General features: G+C 42.6%; 1 protein-coding gene and 1 long non-coding RNA gene across 4 annotated transcripts in view; one reads left to right on the plus strand and one right to left on the minus strand.

The window, feature by feature from the left end:
* nectin3a (nectin cell adhesion molecule 3a) overlaps positions 1 to 12,263 on the plus strand; it is a 31,003-nt gene extending 18,740 nt beyond the window's left edge. For both annotated transcript variants that reach the window (XM_062386418.1, XM_062386419.1), the window contains exons 3-6: positions 2,085 to 2,384; positions 4,347 to 4,464; positions 5,626 to 5,777; positions 7,978 to 12,263. In XM_062386418.1, the coding sequence (XP_062242402.1) occupies positions 2,085 to 2,384; positions 4,347 to 4,464; positions 5,626 to 5,777; positions 7,978 to 8,633 (1,226 nt within the window). In that variant the 3' untranslated portion in view covers positions 8,634 to 12,263. The remainder of the gene's footprint in view (positions 1 to 2,084; positions 2,385 to 4,346; positions 4,465 to 5,625; positions 5,778 to 7,977) is intronic.
* Positions 1,954 to 7,583, minus strand: LOC133952125 (uncharacterized). Of its 2 annotated transcripts, XR_009920518.1 has the most exons (3): positions 7,308 to 7,583; positions 5,671 to 5,805; positions 1,954 to 2,209 (listed from the first exon to the last, which is right to left on the minus strand). It is a non-coding gene; the product is annotated as an uncharacterized LOC133952125 (long non-coding RNA). The 2 variants fall into 2 exon arrangements; XR_009920517.1 differs by lacking the exon at positions 5,671 to 5,805.
* Positions 12,264 to 22,387: the final 10,124 nt, after the last annotated feature.

The following is a 22,387-nucleotide window of genomic DNA, read 5'->3' on the forward strand; positions in this document are numbered from 1 at the left end:
GGGCAAGATGTAAGTGATAAGCAGCACCACTCCACATAATTCTAGAGCTGCGTCAACTCCAAGCATTTGAGCGTCATCCATTAATTGTAAACCACTTTTACTTTTTTGATTTAAAGTTTGCTGCGCCTTCATGTGGCCTGTAATGCAACTCTTTTTTCTGCTGAGTTATTAAACTGAAAGATCAACCTCACAGAGATAAAAGCTAAAAGCTGCTAAGTGATAGGAATGAAAATCTGAAGAGTGTCATCAGTTTCCCTTTTGTGAAAAAAAACGTTTCGGTTCTCCTTTCTGTCTGTTCACATGATTCTGGATTTCCCCCCCACTGTCTTTGTAGTGAGTCATAAAGTTCATAATTTGTTTACTTCTCTTAAATATCCCCTAATGAGACCAGACTCCGCCAGCAGCTTACCTGCTAATACTTTTATCAAGGTGTGGCTTCATTTGCACTGAATTGGCCTTTTCATCACAAAATCCAAACTTTTAATGGCTCAGCATTACAGAAGTGTTTTATGTCATCATACTAAAGGGCCTCATTTCAATATTAAAAATACCAGTTAATAGTATTTGGTCTAGACATTTCTTCACATGCCCCTCCAGTTAAATCCCTTATTTATTGGGGATCCCACTCTGACGTCAGTGTTCCACATGGATCAGAGTGGATTTGGGTACCAAGTGGAAATCTTTCCCCCTTTCCCCGAAGCCTTTACACTCATTCGAGGCGTTTCCCCTCCCTTCCTGACAGTGACTCTGAATTAACACGTCTCTCTGATTTAGTTATTCGGGAGCTTGAGCCAGCTCGTCTCCGAACATAGAACAACTACTGTTTATAGTCCAAGGCCAGTGAGGAGGGGCCGAGAGAAGTGAGGGAAGAATGTGAGGTGGACGACTGAGCACGGCGTCCCCACCCTTCCACTGGGTACATGAGACGCCAGGTTATTTTTGGGTGTCAGAGGTTATTTGAATTTGTCGTTGGGCTTCCTGCCCGACCTGCGTGGAAGGGCCGGGTGGCAGACGACTGAAAGGTTACGGCATCGTCTTGTGGATTAGGATGGTGTGTGCCCCCACGTGCCGCCTTTAAAACTGTCACAATTGCTGTAAGTGGAACAGCTGTTACTGCTCTTTTAAGAGGGTCAGACTTGGAGGAGGTCTCGCACTGTGAGACAAAGAAGAAGGGATGAACCTCAGAGGGAAATTCGATAGCGATGGTACATGGACGTGTAACTTTGTGTAATCTGTGTTGCCACTTTACCTTAATACCTTGAAAATGTGTGTCACCCCCCCCCCCCCCACACACAGGACTCTTTTGTATTTGGACTTTCCTTTGTCCTCCTTTTGTCTCTCGGCACTATTCCAAGTGTCATTTCCGACACTATGTGATTGTTAAACAGGGCCTTGTGTGTTTTATTCTAGATCAGTGCAGCAGAGGATTTAGTGTTGTGCAGTTTTGTACAACAGGTAGAGTGGGTTTGAGTTATTCTGGTCTCGTCCCTCTTGCACGGATCAGATTCGCTTCTCCGTTGAGAAAATCTTTGTTACGTCTGAACCGCCAGTTGTTCCCAGGAAGCCGGTGTAACATTACCCCCAGCTCTAGAGCACAGAGGGGCGTACTCTAACTCAGCTCCTCTTCTTCCAGTACAACACTGTCGGATATAAACACATGACAAGATTCACTGTCAGCCGCCTCGGGCTCTGAAATATCAAAATTTTTCTCTCACTCACAAACTCAAAGGTTTGATAGAAACTGTACTAATACAGTCGGACTAATAGATGCTTCCGAAGTGGATCTCTGAAACACATTATGTGCTGGACACACAGCAATAGAAACAACTACAGTATGTCTCCATTTAAAATACCTCCATATGATTGAGTAGCAAGGTTCATCCATTTTTAATGCATATCTGAAATGGAAGAAGTCAATCTTTGCTCTTTAGCAGTTAAGTACACTGAGGCCACTTCCTTCTGCCCATATACAACATGATGGACATTATTTATTCATATACAATAAAATCCATATTCATTTTGTAATACTTTCTCCATTCCACCATCCCCTCCTTCTCCTCTTCCTCCTCTCCCTCTATCCACAGTGGAGCCAAAGGTGTACGTGTCCGCCGGCCCCACAGCTCTGCTGGACGGAGGCAACGAGTCACTGGTGGCCACCTGCATCGCGGAGCGCGGCCGACCCGCCGCTGAGGTTTTCTGGGAGACGGAGCTGTACGGGCGCAGTGAGAAGCAAAGTCAGGATGAGCCCAATAGCACAACCACCGTACAGGTGCACTACTTGTGGCAGCCGCAGAGCTACGCCCAGGGGAAGATGCTCACCTGTGTGGTGCGCCACCCGACCCTACAGACAGAGTTCCGAATCCCCTACATGCTAAACGTACAGTGTAAGTGTTGGATTATAAGACCTCCTTAATACCTGTGCTGTCTTTTCTCTCATCTGAAATGATAAATCTGGGGAATTTCAAGGATCTCTTATTGGCAAATCTTATGATCAATGAATTAATCATACTACTTCAACTAAGCATTGGCTGTGTTGTCAAAGCTTTTTGTCCTTTGTGACATCGATCTGTAAGACCGTGAAGCCTTTTAAACCTACTCTTAACACATTAGGAAAAGGACATTTCAATCAAAAGCTATTTGTCAGGTACAGAGATTAATGTTTCGCTCAAAAAGAAAAAGAAAGGTTAGTGTGTAAATTGTATAAAAAGGTAAAACACAAATGATCCTTGTTGTTGCACTGGGTAACATACAGTACTCCTTCAGTGTGATGAAAATAGATTCAGCTGTTTATTTTAAGTCACTCCCACATACACCTTCCTGCTGTAAATAATCGCCAGCACATTGAATCCATATTCGAAAACTCAGCCAAAAAACAACATATATATTCCTGACACTGTTTTGAAATGTAGTCCTCAGTAGGAATGAATGAACTCTGGGCCAAGAGCAACACATATGTTCAGGAGGATGGAAAATGTATTGAGAAGTAGACAAAAGCAACAAACTACAAAACTTGTGAAAATGTTCAAAGATACAAATCACTTCAAATCTTTCGTCGTGATGGTTTTATGGTATAAATTTATAACTTTGAACCAAACAGGTTAAGTTAGGTGAAGGAGAAGGTAAATTGTATTCCCTTGTAGTTTATTGACATTTTCTGACTGAAACTTAAATATTCTAATCAATTTGCAGCCAAATTAACTTGTTCCTGGGGGAAATAACGTCAATGATTATGGGGTTTAAAAAAATAATAAATATGATTAAAGCTTGAATTGTTTAGTCCTTAATGGCACAGTATATCTTATTGATATCATCCCACGCTGGTAGATTGATTTATGAACAGCCTGCTCACTACCTTTCCTCCTCTGTCCATAAAGGAGCCATTTAAGAGTTCTCTTAATGTTATAATCATTGATGCGCACTTTCTTGGCGAGCAGTATGGGTTAGCGTGTTCGGTCTGTGTGAGTGCAGGCTAATGAAGGTATTTTATGAAATATTGATCAGAGCTCAGCTGGAGCACAAATAGCAGGAGACTGTTGGGGGGCAGCGGACGGAGACACAGAAAAACCAAGGTTAATACAGGAGGAACAAGACTTCCCAGCTCAATAAATCATGTCAGATGCAGAGTCAAGGGATTTTAAGTGCAAAAGAAGCAAAATTTTAACGTTGAACTGCACGAAAAGGGTCAGTGGACACGATGAGCCGAGACATCTCTCCTCGCACTGTAATGACTTCCTCATTTGTCCTCCAGGGAAATCAAAATGAACAATTGGATATCCAAGTCAGTGTTTGCCGTGTTTTATTACAGTGGCATGTGCCGGTTTTCATTTGGGCATTCCCCCCTGCCTCCCTTTGTTGTTTTTTCTCTTTGTCATGGTAGGTAGGCAGTAGAGTTTATTATGAGCTGCAGTGCATCTACTGTGTGAGTGAGTCTGTCATATTCTAGCTTTCCAGCAACCCAGAGTCCTTTGTTTGTTTTCTTGGCTGGCGTTCACCAGCGGGTCCTGGAGCTTTCTGCAGTCCTGCACAGCTTTTGTTTTTCCCGTCGTTCTCTACTTTGCTTATAATGCAGACTTTGTTCCTCTTGAGAAAGCTCATTTGTCATCAGGCTGCTGCGATCACAATGACTGATTATTATACTCTTTTACCTTTTGGAAAAAATAAATAAATAAAATATATTTTGGTCTACATGGCCCTCGCTATTTTAAGTAACCACGGCTAGTAAGGATGCTGACAAAAAGCACAAAAGGTTTTCAAAAACAAATGAGCTCTTTATAACTTGTTGCTTTTTGTAATCATAACACTTTTTATACTTATTCTAATGCTAATCGTTTTACGTTGTTTTACAGTTGCTCCAGTGGTATCGATAACTGGACCTGACAAAAACTGGTTTGTGGGTCAAGAAAACGTGAAGTTCACTTGTGGTGCCAAATCGAACCCACCTGCCCGCCACTTCACATGGATCAGGTCAGTAACCGTAAAAAACACTCATATATATATGCTTTCTCTTTAAGAACCTTTAGGTAAACCTTTCATGTCGATTGTCGTAGGTTTTGTACTAACTGCAAACTAAATATAAAAACATACTTTAAGCATCAACCTTTATGTCTGAAGCCAAAGCACAAGAAGCCTTTATAGTGCTTTAAGCATCTTATTAGAAGTAAACAGGCTTGTTGGTGTCTCAGAAAACTCTAAACCTGGTTCTCTTTGCTGTGATACCAGTGAAACAACAACACTTGTGCCCTTTGAACTCCAGTGCTACACCTGTCTAATAGTTTCTTGTAAATGTTGCAGCAGTCTCTGTCCCAATGTCAGGGGACACAGCTGTTGTACCCTTTGCAGTACTCAGTGGTAAAGTTGGGACTACAATCATAGAGATGCATTCACATACAGTCTGTCATCTCGGATTTAGGAAAATATTTTGTTATTTTTCTTCAAGTTGTCAGCAGCTCATTTTAGATTTGAATTAAGTTTATTATTGACTGTTCTCTATATATCTTCATAGTTTTTGTTTATCAACAGTTTAGCAACAAACTCGCAAAAGAACATACGTTTTACAAAGCAACTAACAAAGTTTTACACAAGATATCAGCTGCTAATGGGTCAAGTTGCATTGACCTTAACTGTGTCTAAACAAACCTAAATTAGGCAGTGAGGAGGCTCCTGTGTGTAACTTTGGAGCCTGGACCCTCGGAGCTGTTGAATGCCCGGCTGCACCCATCGAAGACTGTCTGCTATAAATAAAAGATTTCAAATGGTTCATGCATCGGAGCCTCAGTGGTCTATTGGCAGCTCTTTGTCATCATCTTGCTTTGAAAACAAGAAATATGGTTTCATTTGGGCCGACAGCAGTCAGTGAAGTCTAGACAGCCAAGCTCTTTATTTCCTTCTTTTTTTTAGGCCTGCCTTGTGTTCATGTAGAAATCTTTCTCCCTCTTGGTTGATGGAAGTGGCGTCAGCTCAAATTACCTCAGTCATGTCATCGTATAATAGTTACAACAGGACAACTGAACAAACACAGCAGTGATGGAGTGGTTTGAAAGTTGTGTCTCTTAAACATATTGTATTTGTATGAATGTTTGTCTGTGATGTGCTGTACTGAGGTATATATTCTCCTTTGTTGCGCAGGTTGGATGGATTGATGCCGGATGGTGTTGAGATCTCAAACAATACCTTCGCTTTCACTCGTCCACTAGAGCGCAATGACTCTGGCGTGTATCGCTGTGAAGTGATGAATGACATCGGGCTCCGCAGTCAGAATGTAAACCTCTGGGTACAAGGTAGGTTTTGACCTCTTCACTCAGTTTCCTGAAATGTTAAAACAGATGCTTTTTTTTCCTCTTTTTTAACATCTGCTTATTTAAATAAATGAACTCTAACAGCTAAAATCTCGGTGCCGTTTGACATGCATCCTGCCTCTCTGATGTAGGATTACGCTCTCGGTACGATCTGCCCACTTCAACACTTGTAGCAGAGCTAAGCCTCCGTATAGATGTTCCAGCCCAGATCCACTTTCACACATTCCTGGCAACAGCGGCGCAGAGAGTGCAGATAAAGAGTATCGCTACCAAACCTGTTGTGTTGTGGTTTTGGCAACATTAGATTTTCTCAGATAAGGGAGAGGGCATTTACCCCGCTGGTTGAAAAAAGTAGGCTCCCATGTAGCCTCTTACGTTTACTCTGTTGTCTTTAAGGTCGGGTTTCACAGTGGGACGTAATGAGTTGTGTTCACAGATTTGCAGTTCACAGAAGTACTGTGTGTACCCCACGAAGTGGTATTCATCATTATATTGTACTTCTCAAGCAGTTCTCAATTAGGAGAGGGGATTTCCATAATTCCCCAAAAATGTTGTGTCCTTGCTAATGTTTTTTTAAAGTCTGCTGACTTGTTGACATTAGTTCTTGTCAGAAACTTTTCAGCATGCTAAACTTCTCCTGTCTGCTTCCTCCTTCTGTCTATAGTCTGCTGCTTGAGTTCATCATTGTAAAATCAGGGTGTGGATCCTGAGAACTGTGCATCTCGTCTTATTTTCTTCTCTCCTCTGCTCCTTTTAATCCTTTTCCAAACAAAGCAACTGCTGCTTTTGGATACGTACTCCGCTAACAGACACACACACACACACACACACACACACACACACACACACACACACACACACACACACACACACACACACACACACACACACACACACACAGAGTCCCTTTGGTTTCTCACTGTCGAGAGAGAAAAGCTGGAAAAGCCCCCAAAAAAGTGCTGTCAGTCTCCATCTGTGTTCAGGCCTGCTTTACAGTCCCGCTCCAAACGAAAGCACAGCTGACATCCTGTCCAGAGCGAACTTGCACTGAGCAATTATCTTGCTTCTCTTGTCAAATATTAAGACATGGGCATGCGGCCTCTGGCCTCCCTCCCTCCCCCGCAGAGATAGCCAGGTTGAGTTCTGTTGTATCCCCTCTCCTCCTCCCCCTCCCTGGCTGCTTTGGTGTAGCTGTTTCACATTCCCAGTTGTCTGTGCAGCCTTGTGGTTTTTGGCTGCTTTCCTCTCAGATGATCGGCTACATGGTTACAGATGCTCATAACTTTTTGAAAGGTCCCGCTGCAGGGTGGGAGTGACGCTGACTGACGATTTCATGAGACCGTCGTCAGTGTATCACTTTTTTGACCTATATCTCTCATTCTTTCACATTTACCCCTGATCCTTGAAGCTCACACACATCGTGTAATTGCAGCTAATTAGATTCTTACACAGTTACAAAAATTGTGGAAATCATTATTGCTCAACGGGGATTCCAGTTGTGGTAGCTCTTACCCGAAAACCTCCCGGAGATGCAGACCTCTCCTAGTGCGAGTCATATTGCTTTGTAGTCGGCTCTTTGATGTGCCGGTGCAGAGATCAACTAGTGGTATCAGGCTGCTCTTAGCCCCAGAGGCTGGAGGTCAGAATGGAGACAATTATCCTGACCTTGAGCTCCACACAGCTCTTCTCTCTGCGGCTCTGGCTGCTATCACAAACGTCGGTCACAGGAGGACAAATCAGATTCAGGAACCTCACATCGATCACACGGCGTTGCATCTTCTCACATGACTTCCCCACTGCACGGTTTAGAGAGATAGAGAGGGGGAGGGGTGATCACCACCGCTCAGATGCTCATGAGTGCATGTCCTCTGTCCTCTGCCCTCCTCCCTATGTCTCTCTCTCATGCTCACACTGACATTAAGCACTTAACCTCTTTCTGCTTCTCTCATTCTCTCCTTTTTGCTCCGCAGCGCAGCTTTAAACAGATTCTTTGGTCTCATGTGACATGGAGACATGTCTCTGCTCTCATACTGAGCAGTGACGTCATAAATTCATGTGAAAACCATTCGCTCTTGTTTTGTCAGTTGTTACAGAACATTAAGTGTAGTCTCCTGCTCAGTTTATAATTTCTGCCATCCGTTCTCTCTGGTTTTAATATTTTTATCACATGTTCACTCTGTAGATCCTCCCCCCACCACTGCAGCCCCCAGCACCACTGCATCCCGGCTCCACGACACCTCTGGACCCGGCACTGCTGTGGACCAGCAGAGAGCCCAGTTCACGTCCCCGACCCTGGCGTCCTTACCCGACAGCAGCCTGGGTACCATCATAGGCGGGGCAGTTGGTGGAGTTCTGTTCCTGATCCTCCTGCTGATCCTGGGTGGGGCATGTTATATGCGCCAGCGCAGAACCTTCAGGGGCGACTACTACACCAAGCAGTACCTGGGACCCTCGGACATGCAGAAGGAGTCGCAGCTGGATGTGCTGCAGCCACATGAGCTGCAGGAGGTCTACGGGGACAAGACTAGCAAGGGCAGCCAGGAGCTGAAACCCAAACTGGGTGGAGACATCATTTACCCTGACTACACCCCTGAACGCAAGGATAGGGACGACTGGTCTGACAAGGGAGATGTCCACAGGGTCCTAAAGGAGGGAAACTACTACCCCGATATCTACAACACCCAAAACATGCATCCCTGCGGGCCTCCCGTGCACAGCCCCATAGTGAACAACGGCTCCCCCTACATACCGGAGGACTGCTATGACAATGGTACAGACAGCGACTATGTGGCCCACATGGACGGATCGGTGATCTCACGCCGGGAGTGGTACGTTTGAGCGAAGGAGCAAAGGAAGAACAAACTGACAAATGACTGAGGATAATCTAATACGGGACAGAGAAAAGATCAAAAGTTGTGTCATTTCAGTTACAGGATGAATAAAGTGTCTCTGCTGAGTTTCACATTTAAGCTCTTCTATCAATACTGCTCAGCCTTGATTGTAAACACTTCACCTTAAGGGTGTGTTGGGATTGTATTACACTTTTGTAGCTTTTCACAGATCTACAAATACGCTGGACTGCGCAGTCTTCAGAGGCTTTGACATTCAGAGAAGTTTGAACTGATCTGACTGAGGTTTTGTATTCTGCCTGTTTGTGTTGGCATCAGATCGCTGGTCAGGGGTTCAAACCCTCGTTATTGAAGTATTTATATCCCTGACTGACCCAGCTCTGCTCCCGTAAAACCTCACAACTTCTGTGGCATTTTGAAAAAAGTGATCCGTCGACAGCGCTTTCACACGGATGATATGTTCATAGCCGCAACCAGTATTTACAGCAAATTCTATTGCATGGTTTTTCTTTTTTCCGAAAAAACAAACATGTATCATCAGGCTAAAGGGAAAGTCACATGATTAAAAGGGAGAATTACACGGGCGTTGTACTGCGGGAAAAGAAAGACGAGACATTACCAAAAAAAAAACACTGAGTATCTTCTGTAAATGATCCTTGAAGTGGTAACGGTGTCACCGGACAGAGAGAGAGGTCACTCCCAGTCAAAGTAACTCCACTTTCAGACAAAGTCATGTTGTTTTGATGAACTGTTCTTTGAAAAATGCAACTGTGATCCGAATTCATTTCTCCACACAAAAAAAACAGGACAGAACAAAGTTGCCTTACGGAGAAATGACTGAAAATGCTGGAAATTACTCTTTTTTTTTTTCATTTTGCTGACCCACGGTCTATGAATAATCGCAGTTAGTGCTAACACTTGTGTTTCCTGTGGCTGTTTCACAATAAGAGCCACTGCTTGTAACATCTGATGAATACATATAATATAAAGCAGAGGCAGAAGGATGTTTGTTTTGCAGCAGCAGCTCCTTGTCTTTGTAGAGAGAAAACAGTAGCTGATGTATTTGAGTTGGGTTTCATTGATGCATTGTTTTTCTATTGATCACTTGTGTTTAGGTAGTGAAGCTGAATTCAGCTGCAGCCTCCACCAACAAATACAACTTCATAGAGGATTACTGAATGTAGACACATTAAATTGCTGCTGTAGAGAAAGTGGTGAGCATAGATAGCATCAAAAATCAATGAAAATGTAATTATAACATTAATCAAATACACTCATCAGTATTGACATGTCATCATGCAGCAACTTTCTTGCAGTAAAATAGCACAACTCTTATTACACTTGTCAGCAAAGTTCAGAAGAAGCCGACTGGGCCTTGGCGGTCTCCACTTATCCATGATAACAGGCTGCATCTCTGTCTTCTCCATTTTCCCTTCCTTCTTATCCTCCGGGCTCTGACTGCAAAACTAACACCAATTGGTCATTATAGTTTTTTATTTAAGCAGGGGATCAAAGCAAAGTGTTATAAATACCAGCTGGGACTACAGCAGCTGTCATCATCCAACATTATGTGGCTCCATAAACCACCAACAGCCTCACTGCTGCCGCTCGACACGCCAGTCGTGATTCACGGGGTAAATAAGCAAAGAAGTGAAACTTATTGAAGGAGAAAAATAAGAAGAGACGCACACAGAGTTTGAAGTATATTCAAATACATTGGAAACATTGAGAGGGTCTGACATCACCACTGATCACAGAACAGGATTTAGTGTTGGGGTTTGGCTCCTCGGAGGATGCACAGCAATCATGGAAACTAGAAACTCAATCCATGAGGGAGAAAAAAAAGTGCTTCAAGAAACCACCTAGGGTAGAGCTGCTACTCCATCAGCTCCCCGAGGGATTCTTATGTAGTTTTTTCTCCTTTTCCTTTACAAACAACCATCCCCGGCAACATCGAGCTGAAACAAAAGCGTTGACATCATGAGTGATCTCATCGCTTGCTGGGTGATGCCACCTCTCACTTTTCCACTTTGGAGATGTTCTTTTCTTTCAGGAACGACACGCGGATCAAAGCAGACTGCTAAATCCTCACATGAAAGAGCAAACCTTCCCTTTTTGGAAACATCCCCGTTCAATCAATCACGGGGTTCGTTGGAACCATATATATGTGTTTTATAGTGAGATCGGGACGGGAGGGGGTCTGTATATTTTGAGGTCTCCGTCTTTCTTATTGGGGTTTTATAGATTGTTGGTGCACTTTCTTTTTTAACCCTTCTCCACCCATGTTTTCCCATGCCAGGGCTTTGGTGGAAGGTTTAGATGTCTGAGAATAAACCACTTTAATCTGTGCAGCTCGCTCTCGCTCTCATCATCACACACACACACACACGCACGCACAAGCTCGGCCGCCACACATCTGCCACTGCGGCCAGAGTCAAAGCGCTGTCCTCACCTCAAACCTTCAGCTTTTTAATTAACTCTGTTTCTCTCTCTCTCTTTCATCGCACTTGGCAACGAAAGTGCTTTGACTCTGTGATACTCTGCACATCCTTTCCTGCATGTACACGTTTTTCTTTTCTTAAAGGGGGGGGGGCTGATTCGTAGCTGTCCACTCGACTTGATCTCTGAAAACTAAAGCAAAAAGCGACGAATGTTCCTTTGGAATGAGGTTCGATCGACCGGTTGCATGTAAATTAAGTTATTCGCTGCCCACCGCGCTCATTATTTCATTATCACTTCTGTTTATATTCATGTACATAAGGCCAATAGGTTAGCGTAAGATTAGCAGTCCTCTCGGTTTGATTTTTCTATGTTTGTGTACAGTTTGTTCTGGACTCCCCTACTGAATAGTCGGTGCCTTAGAAGGGCTGAGCAATGCACAGAAACTTTAAAAGAAAAGAAAAGACAATTACAGAAAGGATTTCACGTAGTTAACATCAGTGAACTTTGATATTTAAGATTTGCTGTTATCGAAGCATCAGATCAGACAAAAGGTTGATTGTCATGCCTTATACACTTTGAAAGGACACGTGTAACAAGTCGGTTACTGAGAAAATAAAAAAGATGAGTTTCACTGGGAAATGAGGCAAGCCAGATTCAAAGAAAATATTATTATCCTGTAAATAAGCTGGCTGTTTTTTTTATTATTATTATTGAAATGAAATCTTATTTTTTGTATGAGGTCTGTAATTTTCACAGAGTATTAGTTCATATTAAAAGCGTCCGAGGAGCTCGTGTCTCATGCTAACGTAGAGGGCGATCCTGTTTTCACTGCATCTCTCCATTTGTTCTCGAGCATTTCTGACCAATTGTTTTTTGTATGTTGTTCTTTGAATGATCGATGTCTCACAGGAATCAGAGATGAAAGTGCAGTAGCTTGTATTTTGTTCCTTTTGTTTGCAATAAAAGACCATTATTGCTATCAACCGTGTCCTGTAACTCTGCTTTCAGATGATTTTTTATTTACTATACACAAAACACTGACAATGACACAAACACCTACAGCTTCTCAGTATTTTACTTTGTTACTGATGAAAATTACTTTCACTTTTGGATTCTGTATGTTCAGTTTTGCTGTAGCTCTTGTTCTCTCTGTTATTAAAAAATGTAGTTAATTCTTGACCTTTGTACCTGTCTGTTCTGGAGCTTTTCATCAGATCATTCAACTAATCCTCTGCAGATAGAGTTGCTATACATTTGTAGTAGTTTATTTTCTATAGTTTATGACGCATTCATACTCATTTCTTCTTAGAAAGTCTGTTTAGTTGCTTATTCGAAAGCTGCAGAAAACACATTAAAGGGACATTGTTGTGAGATTGTTTTGTATTCTGTTGTTTCTGAGGTCAATGATGAACTTTCATCAACTTTCAACAACAACATGGAGGAGAAATTCTTAAAAAGTGGGACATTTTATTTGAATTTCAACAATTTCCATAACCGGCAATCTCCGGTAGATCATGAAATCTCCAGAGAGGCTAGTAAAGGACGATGAGGGGACATCATTGGAAACTAACGTTAATTGTTTCATATAGGATTTCAATTGACAGCCATGAGTGTAGAAATGAACCAATCAATCAATGAATCAATAAGCAGTTTGACAAAAAGCTTAATGTTAGGTTTACTTTTAAGTCTGTTCTCGTGATAACAACCACTAAGTAACAACTGTTATCTGAGTAAAATGATAAAATGTCAGTGTATAATGGCCACAGGATTTGACTGAAAGTTTATTTATTTTTTCTATTTTTTATTGTTATTAAATTAGCTTTGACTCGCCTGGATGCAAACAGCCTGACAGAAATTCCTTAGATTATTTTTTAATAGTATCTATATATCTTAACCAGGCGACACAGTTTTATCAGTTTTAAGTACTTATTGTAATATATATTTATATCTTTTTTCTTGTATATATTTTCTATCAAATTCCAAATCTTCCACAACATGTTATAACAAGAACAACATGGTGTGTTATCTGGTTTAAATCTTATTATATGAATATATACAAAAACATGGTTATTTCTGTGTCTCTCAAATGCTGATTAGCTACTTTTTTACATTATGATCTAATCTAGTATCTGAATATCTTTGGATTGTGGACTTTTTCAAAACAAAGAAGAAGACATTAAATGATTGATTAAGTAAAATGACCAGAGCCTTTCCAGCATTTTCTGGTTTTTATCAATAAGTGTTTTTCAGTGTGATGTTTCTCCCCCTCATGAGGTCGAGGAGTCACTTATGAGGCCAATGACCATCAGTCTCTGTCACCTTCAGCCTCCTCCACTGTCCACACCTGTGATAGTCAGCAACTGACCCATTTCACCCAACCCTCCGTCCTGTCTAACTCAGCACCCTCTTCATCACAGAGGGTCTTTGTCACACCTGCATCGACTGGAAGGTAACTGACCACCCACATCTCCGTCCCGTCACCCATCTGTCCTCAGAGAGTAAGACGTGGCTCTTACTGTTGAACTTCTCAAACCTAAATAATGCCCTCAAAACATTTACAAAGGAATTTACGATGGCATCTCTAATCCGACCCTCTCGCTCTTAAGTGGCTCAGTTTAATTCCCAGTGTTAACCTGGCTTTGGAGGTGGCACACACTATAAATATTTGTTGTTTTGCACCCGGGGGACAATCGTCCCCTCTGGTCCAGATTAGGAGCAGGAGGAGAAACCAGATACTTAATCCTCTCAGGTATGTTGGGCAGAAATCTCCCTTCTTGGACTTCACTTTCATCACTTCAGCGTCCATGTCCTTCCAGCCCGAAAGCACTCACTCTATTAACGTGGCTGGAGTAACCTCGGCCTAATCCATCACTGCTGCCGTCTGCATGTTTGTGCAGGCGCTGTGGGTAAATAATGCTGTGTTGGTGGGCTTGTGTTACCGCTCCTTTTTCCTTTCTTAAGTTTTTGGCAGATGGCTGCGAGGGGGCATTTTTTCACACTTAATGAATCTGTCAGCAAATGTGTTTAGTTTTGTTACCTCGTAAAACAGCAGCGGTTCCTTTTCAACATTCTCTAAAGACCCCACCCAAAGAAGTTCAGCAGCATCAAACTCTAACCTTTAGGAACTATTCTTCTTTCTTTCTTTCTTCCCTGTTTTCCTTTGTTACCTGTCTTGATTTATTAATCCGGACTGAGGAAAACAGAGGTGGCCACATCCACTTTGTGCTCCCACTCTCCTGCTTCTCTCCAGAAACACTGATTGTTAGCTAATGAACACGGCCGCAGCACCAGGGAGCTCACATCAAAGGCCACAGCTGACTGAGCTGAACAGACAAATTGTTTGAGCTCATGGGTTCGGAAATAATGAAATGCTGCAGAGGGTGGGAGAGTGCGGAGCAGTTACAACAAAAATGTTGTCACATGGCCTGCGGTCTCGCTGGCCCTCTCCCTGGTGTGAAGTGTGTGGGGCTTCAGGGCAGCAGCCACCTGCAGCTGAGACAGTGGGGAAAAAACTGTCTGCGGTCCCTGTTAGTCATAAGCTGATGTTGATGTTGCCTCTTTATTCAAGAGAATAGACCGAAGCTAATTGTGTTGTATTGTCCGCTGATGAAACAATCCCAAAGCCAGGTCCCTCTCGTAGCTGTAACCCAAAGCTGCTCTGATCAATAGCCTCATATTGACAATAGATTGATGGCGACTTGTATGTGGAAGGTGTTGCATGTAGTGAGGAACCCACAGAGTTGTCACCCGACTCTGCAGTTCCTCTCAGTTCCTCTCAGATCTGTGCAGCTGTTTAATGTGGTTCCAGCCTTCACTTCACTGTTTTACTTCTCACTCACTGTTTCCTATAGTTTTTGGCTGCTGCAGTCAAAAGAAAACTCTGTAACCCAAAGAATATAGAGAGCCAAATACTCCCCTCTGGTTTCGGTGGAGACCAAAACAGAGTAAAAAGGAAAGTTGGTCTAAAAAGGAAAATGAAGCCAAAATACCATGGATACAGGGATCACTCAGAGCCAGAGTGGGCAGGAGTTATTTTGGAATGGAGACTCTGAGTAACTACCGATCCACAGGCTCAGTCAGTCTCAATCAAGATGTTAAATACTTGCTGGAAAAATCCACACTTAAACATACATCAGTCCGATGTTATCAGACTATTTAGTTTGACCCCTTGTGCCATCTGCTCACATGGGGGACGCAGGAATTACGACCTTTACTACAGCCAGTCACCAGATGGCAAACAAGAAGTTTTGGCTTCACTTCTGAGGAGCTGTCCTACAGTCTATGATCCAAGATCTAGGTGTAGGTGACATGGTGGAGCCGGATATTGCCCTCAGGTGTTGGTGGAGACCAAAGCAGAGCTTAACGAAAAGTCGAGGTCTGAATTGAGATTTGCAATCGTGCTCTATTGCATGATTTCTAAAGCGGCATATGGAAACTTCGACAATTACCCAACGACAACTCCTGTTAGGAAATTGTGTGATCCGATTTCAGATTTCAGGCATCTACGAAAAGGACCTCCGATTAAGACTCACAAACCACATTTAATTTTTCTGTCTGTTTCTTATAATTCTCTACTTGTTGCATTCATTATTTTTAAACAGTCGGAAAAGTGCTGCTCATTGTGGCAACTGTTGGGTTTCGACCTTAATAACTAAAGTGCCTTGAGATAATGTATATTACACAAATAAAAATTGAATTGAATTGAAAACAAATAAAAACCCTGTGGCCTCAGGTCTGTTTCGTAGACTTCTGCTGTTTCACTCTCCTTTTGTGATTCATGCACAGGCCACAAGAGCAGCTTTTCATTGTGAAGCACAATGGAGCATTGAATGCAGTTTACCACCGACACGACAGTCGTAACGTAAACTGTCTCAATCTGTTGGACGCTGCAGTGTTGATCCCTGAAAACTCTGCCTGTGCAGCTTTCTTCATAGGAAAGTGAAGATTAACCAGTTTCACTGATCAAAACAAAACTTCAGGGTGAAATGTTTTGTCTTTATGCGAAACATCCTCTTGTCCGTGTCACCTTTAAGCCGTTGTATTGACTTATAAGGGGGAGTACCTCCGACAAAGACGAGAGGTTGGGCACTGGGACAAACCCCCTTTTGTCCGGCGATTCCGACGGGACCACGACCAAAGACAATAAAGGTTTTTCATCAATGAGCCACATTGTTACTCTAGATTGCACTGAGGACCATTCACGGAGGAGATCCTGCGTGCGAGCTGTTCCCAGCCCGTTCCGCTGCCACGGAAAAGTTTGCTGCTCTTAAGCCTTAAGAGGAGTTTGTATTTGCTGACTCAGAAAGTTTTCCAGAGACAGTTTAAAGAAAAGTACTGAGAGCAGCATATCTCATTGCACAATATAAAATTAAACAGGGATGATGGAGTGGTTTCCCCTGGGGTCTAATAAGTAAGGTATAATATAAACATACAGATTGGATCATGTGGACGGTGAGAAAATATCCTGAGAGTCCCTCTTCCCTTTGGCACACTGACCATCCCTGCCACATTGTAACAGGCACTTTTAAAGACAAAAAAAATCACACACATGTTTAAGTGCAGAGGGCAGACAGTTCCATGGTTTTACATACAAGGCTCCGAGTTTTTCTTATGGATCAGCCTCTAATTGGGCTCATGGCATGCCACAGGCTCTGATCAGAATGGGTGGGCATCTGTCTTACTGGGCCGTGACAGGGAGACCACCACGTCCCTCTGCATTGTTCTGCAGTGCTGAGGCAGATATAATCTTCAGTGAATTTTAATCCCCGCAAAACAATGCATTGCTCCCTGGGAAATGTCCAAAGGGGTATAAAGAAAGGAAACAACAACACACAATTGAATGGGACGGAGTGAAATATGACTGCACAGGACCATCTTTGTGCAGGATGTGTGCAGGAAGTTTACATTCTGCACACAACAAGAGAAAGAGTCTTGCTAACATACAGTGTATGCATTAAAAATACCAACATGCTGATGGCAACCATGTCTAATGTTAACCAGATTCAGCCTCATAGTTTGTGCATGTTACATTTGCTAATTAGCACTAAACGCAAAGTACAGCTGATTTAAATGTTTCCCCGATGGTGGCGGCGCTCGATGAAAAGTCCTAATGAACACCTGGATCAAATTTCAGGGTAATCCAGCGAAGAGCTGAATCAGAATCAGCTTTATTATCCAAGTATGTGCACAGACACGAGGAATGTGACTTCAGTCTTTACTGCTGCGCTCAATGTAAAGTACATGTACATATTATAAATGTGATTATAATATGTACATGTAAAGCACAGTGTGTATTTATTACTGTAATTTGTCAGTAGATGTTGTATTCCACGGTGTGAGGCTCTGCAGTCATTGTTCTGCCCGTTCCCCGACTCAGAAGATGTGAAAGTTCTGAATGGAGTCCGTGGGGGGTGTATTTCAATAAAAAGCAAATATGTTAACCAACTGGTGGTGAGAGAGGAAACATCAGGACCCACGCAGAGTCCCAATGATTCTTCCTGTGTGACACAATACTTCATTGCAGTCATTTAATGTTGCAAGACGATTTGCTCTGAACCAAGTATGTCGACCTGCTTGTGACAGTGGAGGGAAAGTCACTGATCAATAAAAGAATGTATGAACACGATGTGAGAATCCATTCAGTAAATGTGGAGATACTTCACTGTGACTTACAGTTGTCTTGGTGATTCCTAAACACTCGGATTTTCTGTGGGAAATTTCACACCAATCCATCCAGTTGTTGTCGATAAATAAAATATCTCAATCTCATTGTTGCGTTGGAGAGAAAGTCTGAGGACCACCAAAGTCTGAACGATTCATACTCTGGGAAACCATACATGCCATAACAAGATTTGAGAATCTTTTTAGAAGATGTTGAAATACTTTATTGTGAAATCTTTGACACACGGATTCCATCGTGATTTCCCAGAACCTTTATTATCTGTAGGGAACTTCCTACCAATCCATCCAATCATCATCAGGATATTTCACGCTTAAATACAGATTTCAACCTCATGGTGGCGCTAGAGGAAAAGTCTGGGGATTCACCAATGTCTCTAAAGTTCATACTCTGGGGAGCATGAATGTCTGAACACAATGTCAAAGCAGTCCATCAGAGAGCTGTTGAAGTATTTCAGTTTGAACAGAAGTTGTGGACTGACAGACCAACACCATCATCCATACAGAGCTGTGCCGTTGGAGTTGCTAAAAAAAAAGTTGTTACATCACAGAAGAATTTCACCATCTATCACGTTCAGGGACTTCTGTCTGTCTGTCTGTCAGTATGTCTGTCTGTCAGTATGTCTGTCTGTCTGCTTCTCTCTGCGTCCTCTATTGTATTTTTAGTGCCAAAGCTCCATTTCTTTCACCTGCCTGCTTCCGTCAGTCTCTGACCTCCACAAGGCCCAAGACGTGGCACCTAATCCGCCCGGCCAGACGCCCTCCGCATGCTTCCTGTAAACAGCTGGACCCGCTGGTGTGCGTGCAGTCTGACAGCCCTGCTACCACCAACTGTGTGTGTTTGTGCATGTGACGGTGCTCATCATGTGACCGTTGCCTGCCTCGGTGTCGGAGCTCACCCAGCCGGTGGACCACCACCCGGCTGTTGTTGTTGTTGGTTCTTAATCCTTGAGTTGAGCAGATGAGTGGTCATGGAAGTCAACCTCACGTTGGGCCCATGCAAGTTCAGTCTATCACAAATCAGTTAGTGTTTTATAATGTCTGATCATCTGTTGGGCTCTGATTTGCTTCCTCCTCGGTCTCTTAGCTGACGGGGAGACGACTCCTGACTGGGACAAATGAGGCTGTCACACTCAGCTGTTCGTCGGGATGATGTATCACTGGTGCTCGGGCTTACAGTCTGGACATATGCTCTTTTGTTACGACTACATCAGAGCGGCCTTAACATAACTGGTTTATAGGTCTGATTTACTGCAGAACCTGACAGCTGTCACATGTCTGAAGCAGATAGAGACTGTATGCATCACTGTGGGTTCAGCCACGATGAATTCATGACTCATATCGACAATTTATTTCAATACCGGATTTTTGGTTTACTCAATGAATCTTGTTTTTATTATTGTTTCAATTGTATTTCAAAATTTTATCCACGAGACATTTTAAAGTGATTCTTCAGTTCACTTATTGAAGTACATGCAAAATCTTAAAAGGCTTTATAATCTGAAAATTCTACATATAAAAATATTCAAAATCACAGACACATACATTATATATATCTGAATGTATACCATGAACTGGATTGTTGAACGCTGTCAACAAGAAGGCAACATAAATAAATTATATAAAGTCTTGTATGTTTAATTCCTGTTTTTATTTCAGTTGACATTCACTTTTCATTCATTCACTGTATTTTATTTGCTTAAGCTTCCTTTTATTGGGGTGACCAGGCAACCTCTCTTTGCTCAATTTGTTTATTAACACTTGATTATTGTTATTCATCTTATACTCGTCCTATTGAGATGTTTTCATTACCTTGACCACAAGCCAGAGCTTGTGGCCTCAAAGTGCAGTTTGTGTCAATGCTACGGTTGGGAGTTAGTGTTGCTAGGCTTCGTCAAGTTTCCATAAACTAATTATACGTACACAAGACCCAGGGACCCACCTTATATTTCTGCACCAGAGGCCCCTGGAGGGTTAATCTGCTCTTGGCCCTGTTGATGTATCTCTGTATTTTTAAACATGTTGACATGGTGATGCATTTGAATACATGTGTCAATGTTCAAACCTTAATCTTTTAAAACCAAATGAACCAATCTGAGGGGTTAGTGACATGGTTATGTGTATAGTGGACTGAAAAACAACAGGAGAAAGGCGCAGTTTTCCTCCAACATTCCCTCTCTTTGTCTTGGACCACTTGACTTCCTAATCATCTGGGCTCTCCTTCAAATGGAGGCACTTTTGACTTAATTAAACACAACTACGATCGTACACAGAAGCGCAGATGACAAAAGCAAAAGGAAACAAAAGGAGGAGAGGAACTTCATTGTTCCACCAAAACACAGGCGTGTGTTGCAGGAGGGTCGAGGAAGAGGTGAAGCCCAACGCACGTCAAATCGAATAAATGATCTCTAACTGGGAGGGACAGGGGGGCTGCAGGACGCCCATTTAGGAGCTTTCAAAGTACAGCAGCTTGATGTCTTCTAATTACTGAGACTTAACACTGGCCAGCGCTGCGCTCATGCTGGGACGATCAGGAGTTGGAGGCTGCTGCCCCCGTGGCTTCGGAGGAAGGAGAAAAGACCGAAAACTGAAGACATAACAGAACATTTTCACTGTCTCTGCCAGCGGGAGGGAGAATGAAGGTTGATTAAATGTAATTTCTAGACTGTTATAGGTAAAAGTTACCGAGGCCTCATTTTGTTGTCTAGTTGCTGTCGGCATAAGTTTGATTTCTAACAAATGAAATCCTTTCTTCTGCCCTCTACCCCGCCTGTCAGACTGAACCTTCATGCACCTTGGCTTTTATTGGCGGTAATGATCCCAGGTTGCTCCCCGCTGACCAATCACATGTTAATGCCTGCTGTTCAGATGAAACACTGAGGGGATGTTTCTTAGAAAAGGACCAGAGGAGGTGAGAAGCTATGTTTTTTTAGTCAGACAGCTTGAAGGTCTGAATAAAAAAATAAGGATATGTGTGCTAGCCTATGATCCTTACTCCCCCCCCCCCCCCCCCCCCCGAGATGTTTTTAGCCCGACTTCGTAGAAAATATGGACAGAATCAGATTGTATTAAATTCCACAGGCCCTCAAGATCATAAAAGGTTTACGTTCAATTTTATCAATCATATTGGAAAATTCTGCAAATTATTTTCTATGCAGATGATACCCCTAGACTTATCTATAAAGTCACCACCTGTCCAAACCAAGCTATTACAAACTCTTAAAACTCATGTATATAAATTTGCAAAGTACATCCATTCTGTGATATTGTTTTATTATGATCATATTTGCTTTTCATTTGGAATTTGGCTACAACTACTTGGTTCGCTCAGCATTAGCAATTTCAAACGTTCTCAACAGGTTAGTTTTAAGTGCCTGGTTGCTCTTGAACTCTGAAAGGCCGATAATATAGTATTTTGTGGCATCTGCAGGGATTTTGCATTCTGCCAAAATGTACTTATGTTTGACTCACAGAATTCCGGCAGCCTTAAAGAAACTGTATTTTTGTCAAACAGGACTAAATAGTGCTGTTAAACGCAGAAACCCCATGATTCTCTATTCTAGTCTCTACTGAACCAAGAAAGGCAGACAATAAAACTGTATAACTGTAACATATCATCAATTGCAGGTTTCAGTGTGTGTCTAGCTGTTTTTTGACATGACTTCGGGAGGAACTCTACAGAATTGGGTCCAAACTTTCTCCAGAGGTTGCCTTTCACACATGAACGACACAGCAGATTCTCCGCTCAGACGTGTTCACAGCATCAACAAATGATCTCAGCAGCAGGGTTAATACGTCACTTCCTGCCTTTGTCTGCTGCACCTGGCTGCTCCACCTCTCACCTGAATAAAGCTGAGGATTTGCTGCTGTCGTGAACGTGTCTGAACAGAGAACCGCCCACTGGGTTGTGTGTGTTTGAAAGGTGAACCCTGGGGAATCTCTGCTGCCAATTATCGGGATTTTACCGATAGGTCAAGTCTGAAAACCGCTGAACAGTCCCCATGGAGAATTTCCGGAGGATCTACGGAATTCAGTGCACGTCTGAGATCTATTCATGCACGGTCACCAGAGGGCGCTCCATGCATTTTGCCATGGTAATCAGTAGCTATCACTGGCAGAGAAGTTGTCAGCACATGATGAGTTCATGCACGTCATGTTGAGCGTCTGATACCTGAACTGTTTAAATCTGGGTATAAACACAACCTAGCTAACTGTCGATGTCAGTACATGTGAGTAGAGCCTCAGTGACTAACTCTGAGACATTGATGATGACCATGATAAAGATGGCGTTTACCTGGGTCAAGAGAAATCCACTATAAGCCTAACTTAAACGAAAGGACTGTTCAGTATGAGTTTAAGCCAGTTGATGTATTAATATAGTAGTGTATTGAGAGGTGTGTGCTGACTGTGAAAGATGGCTGCATAGAGGAAATGTTCAAGGTGACTTTGTTTCATGTTGTTTCAGAGTAATATGTGTTCATGAGTCATGCTAATTGAGCTGATGATAGTTAGATGATGGGATGGAGGGAAATTAAATCAGAGTAATACCATGTTACAGTTTCTATTGGTCATTTCTGTGTATGCTTGAGAAGGTGAGTTACAATGACTATGCTTTTGGAATAT

Source organism: Platichthys flesus, chromosome 4 (genome assembly GCF_949316205.1).
Source record: "Platichthys flesus chromosome 4, fPlaFle2.1, whole genome shotgun sequence".
In the NCBI taxonomy this organism is placed as follows: Eukaryota; Metazoa; Chordata; class Actinopteri; order Pleuronectiformes; family Pleuronectidae; genus Platichthys; species Platichthys flesus.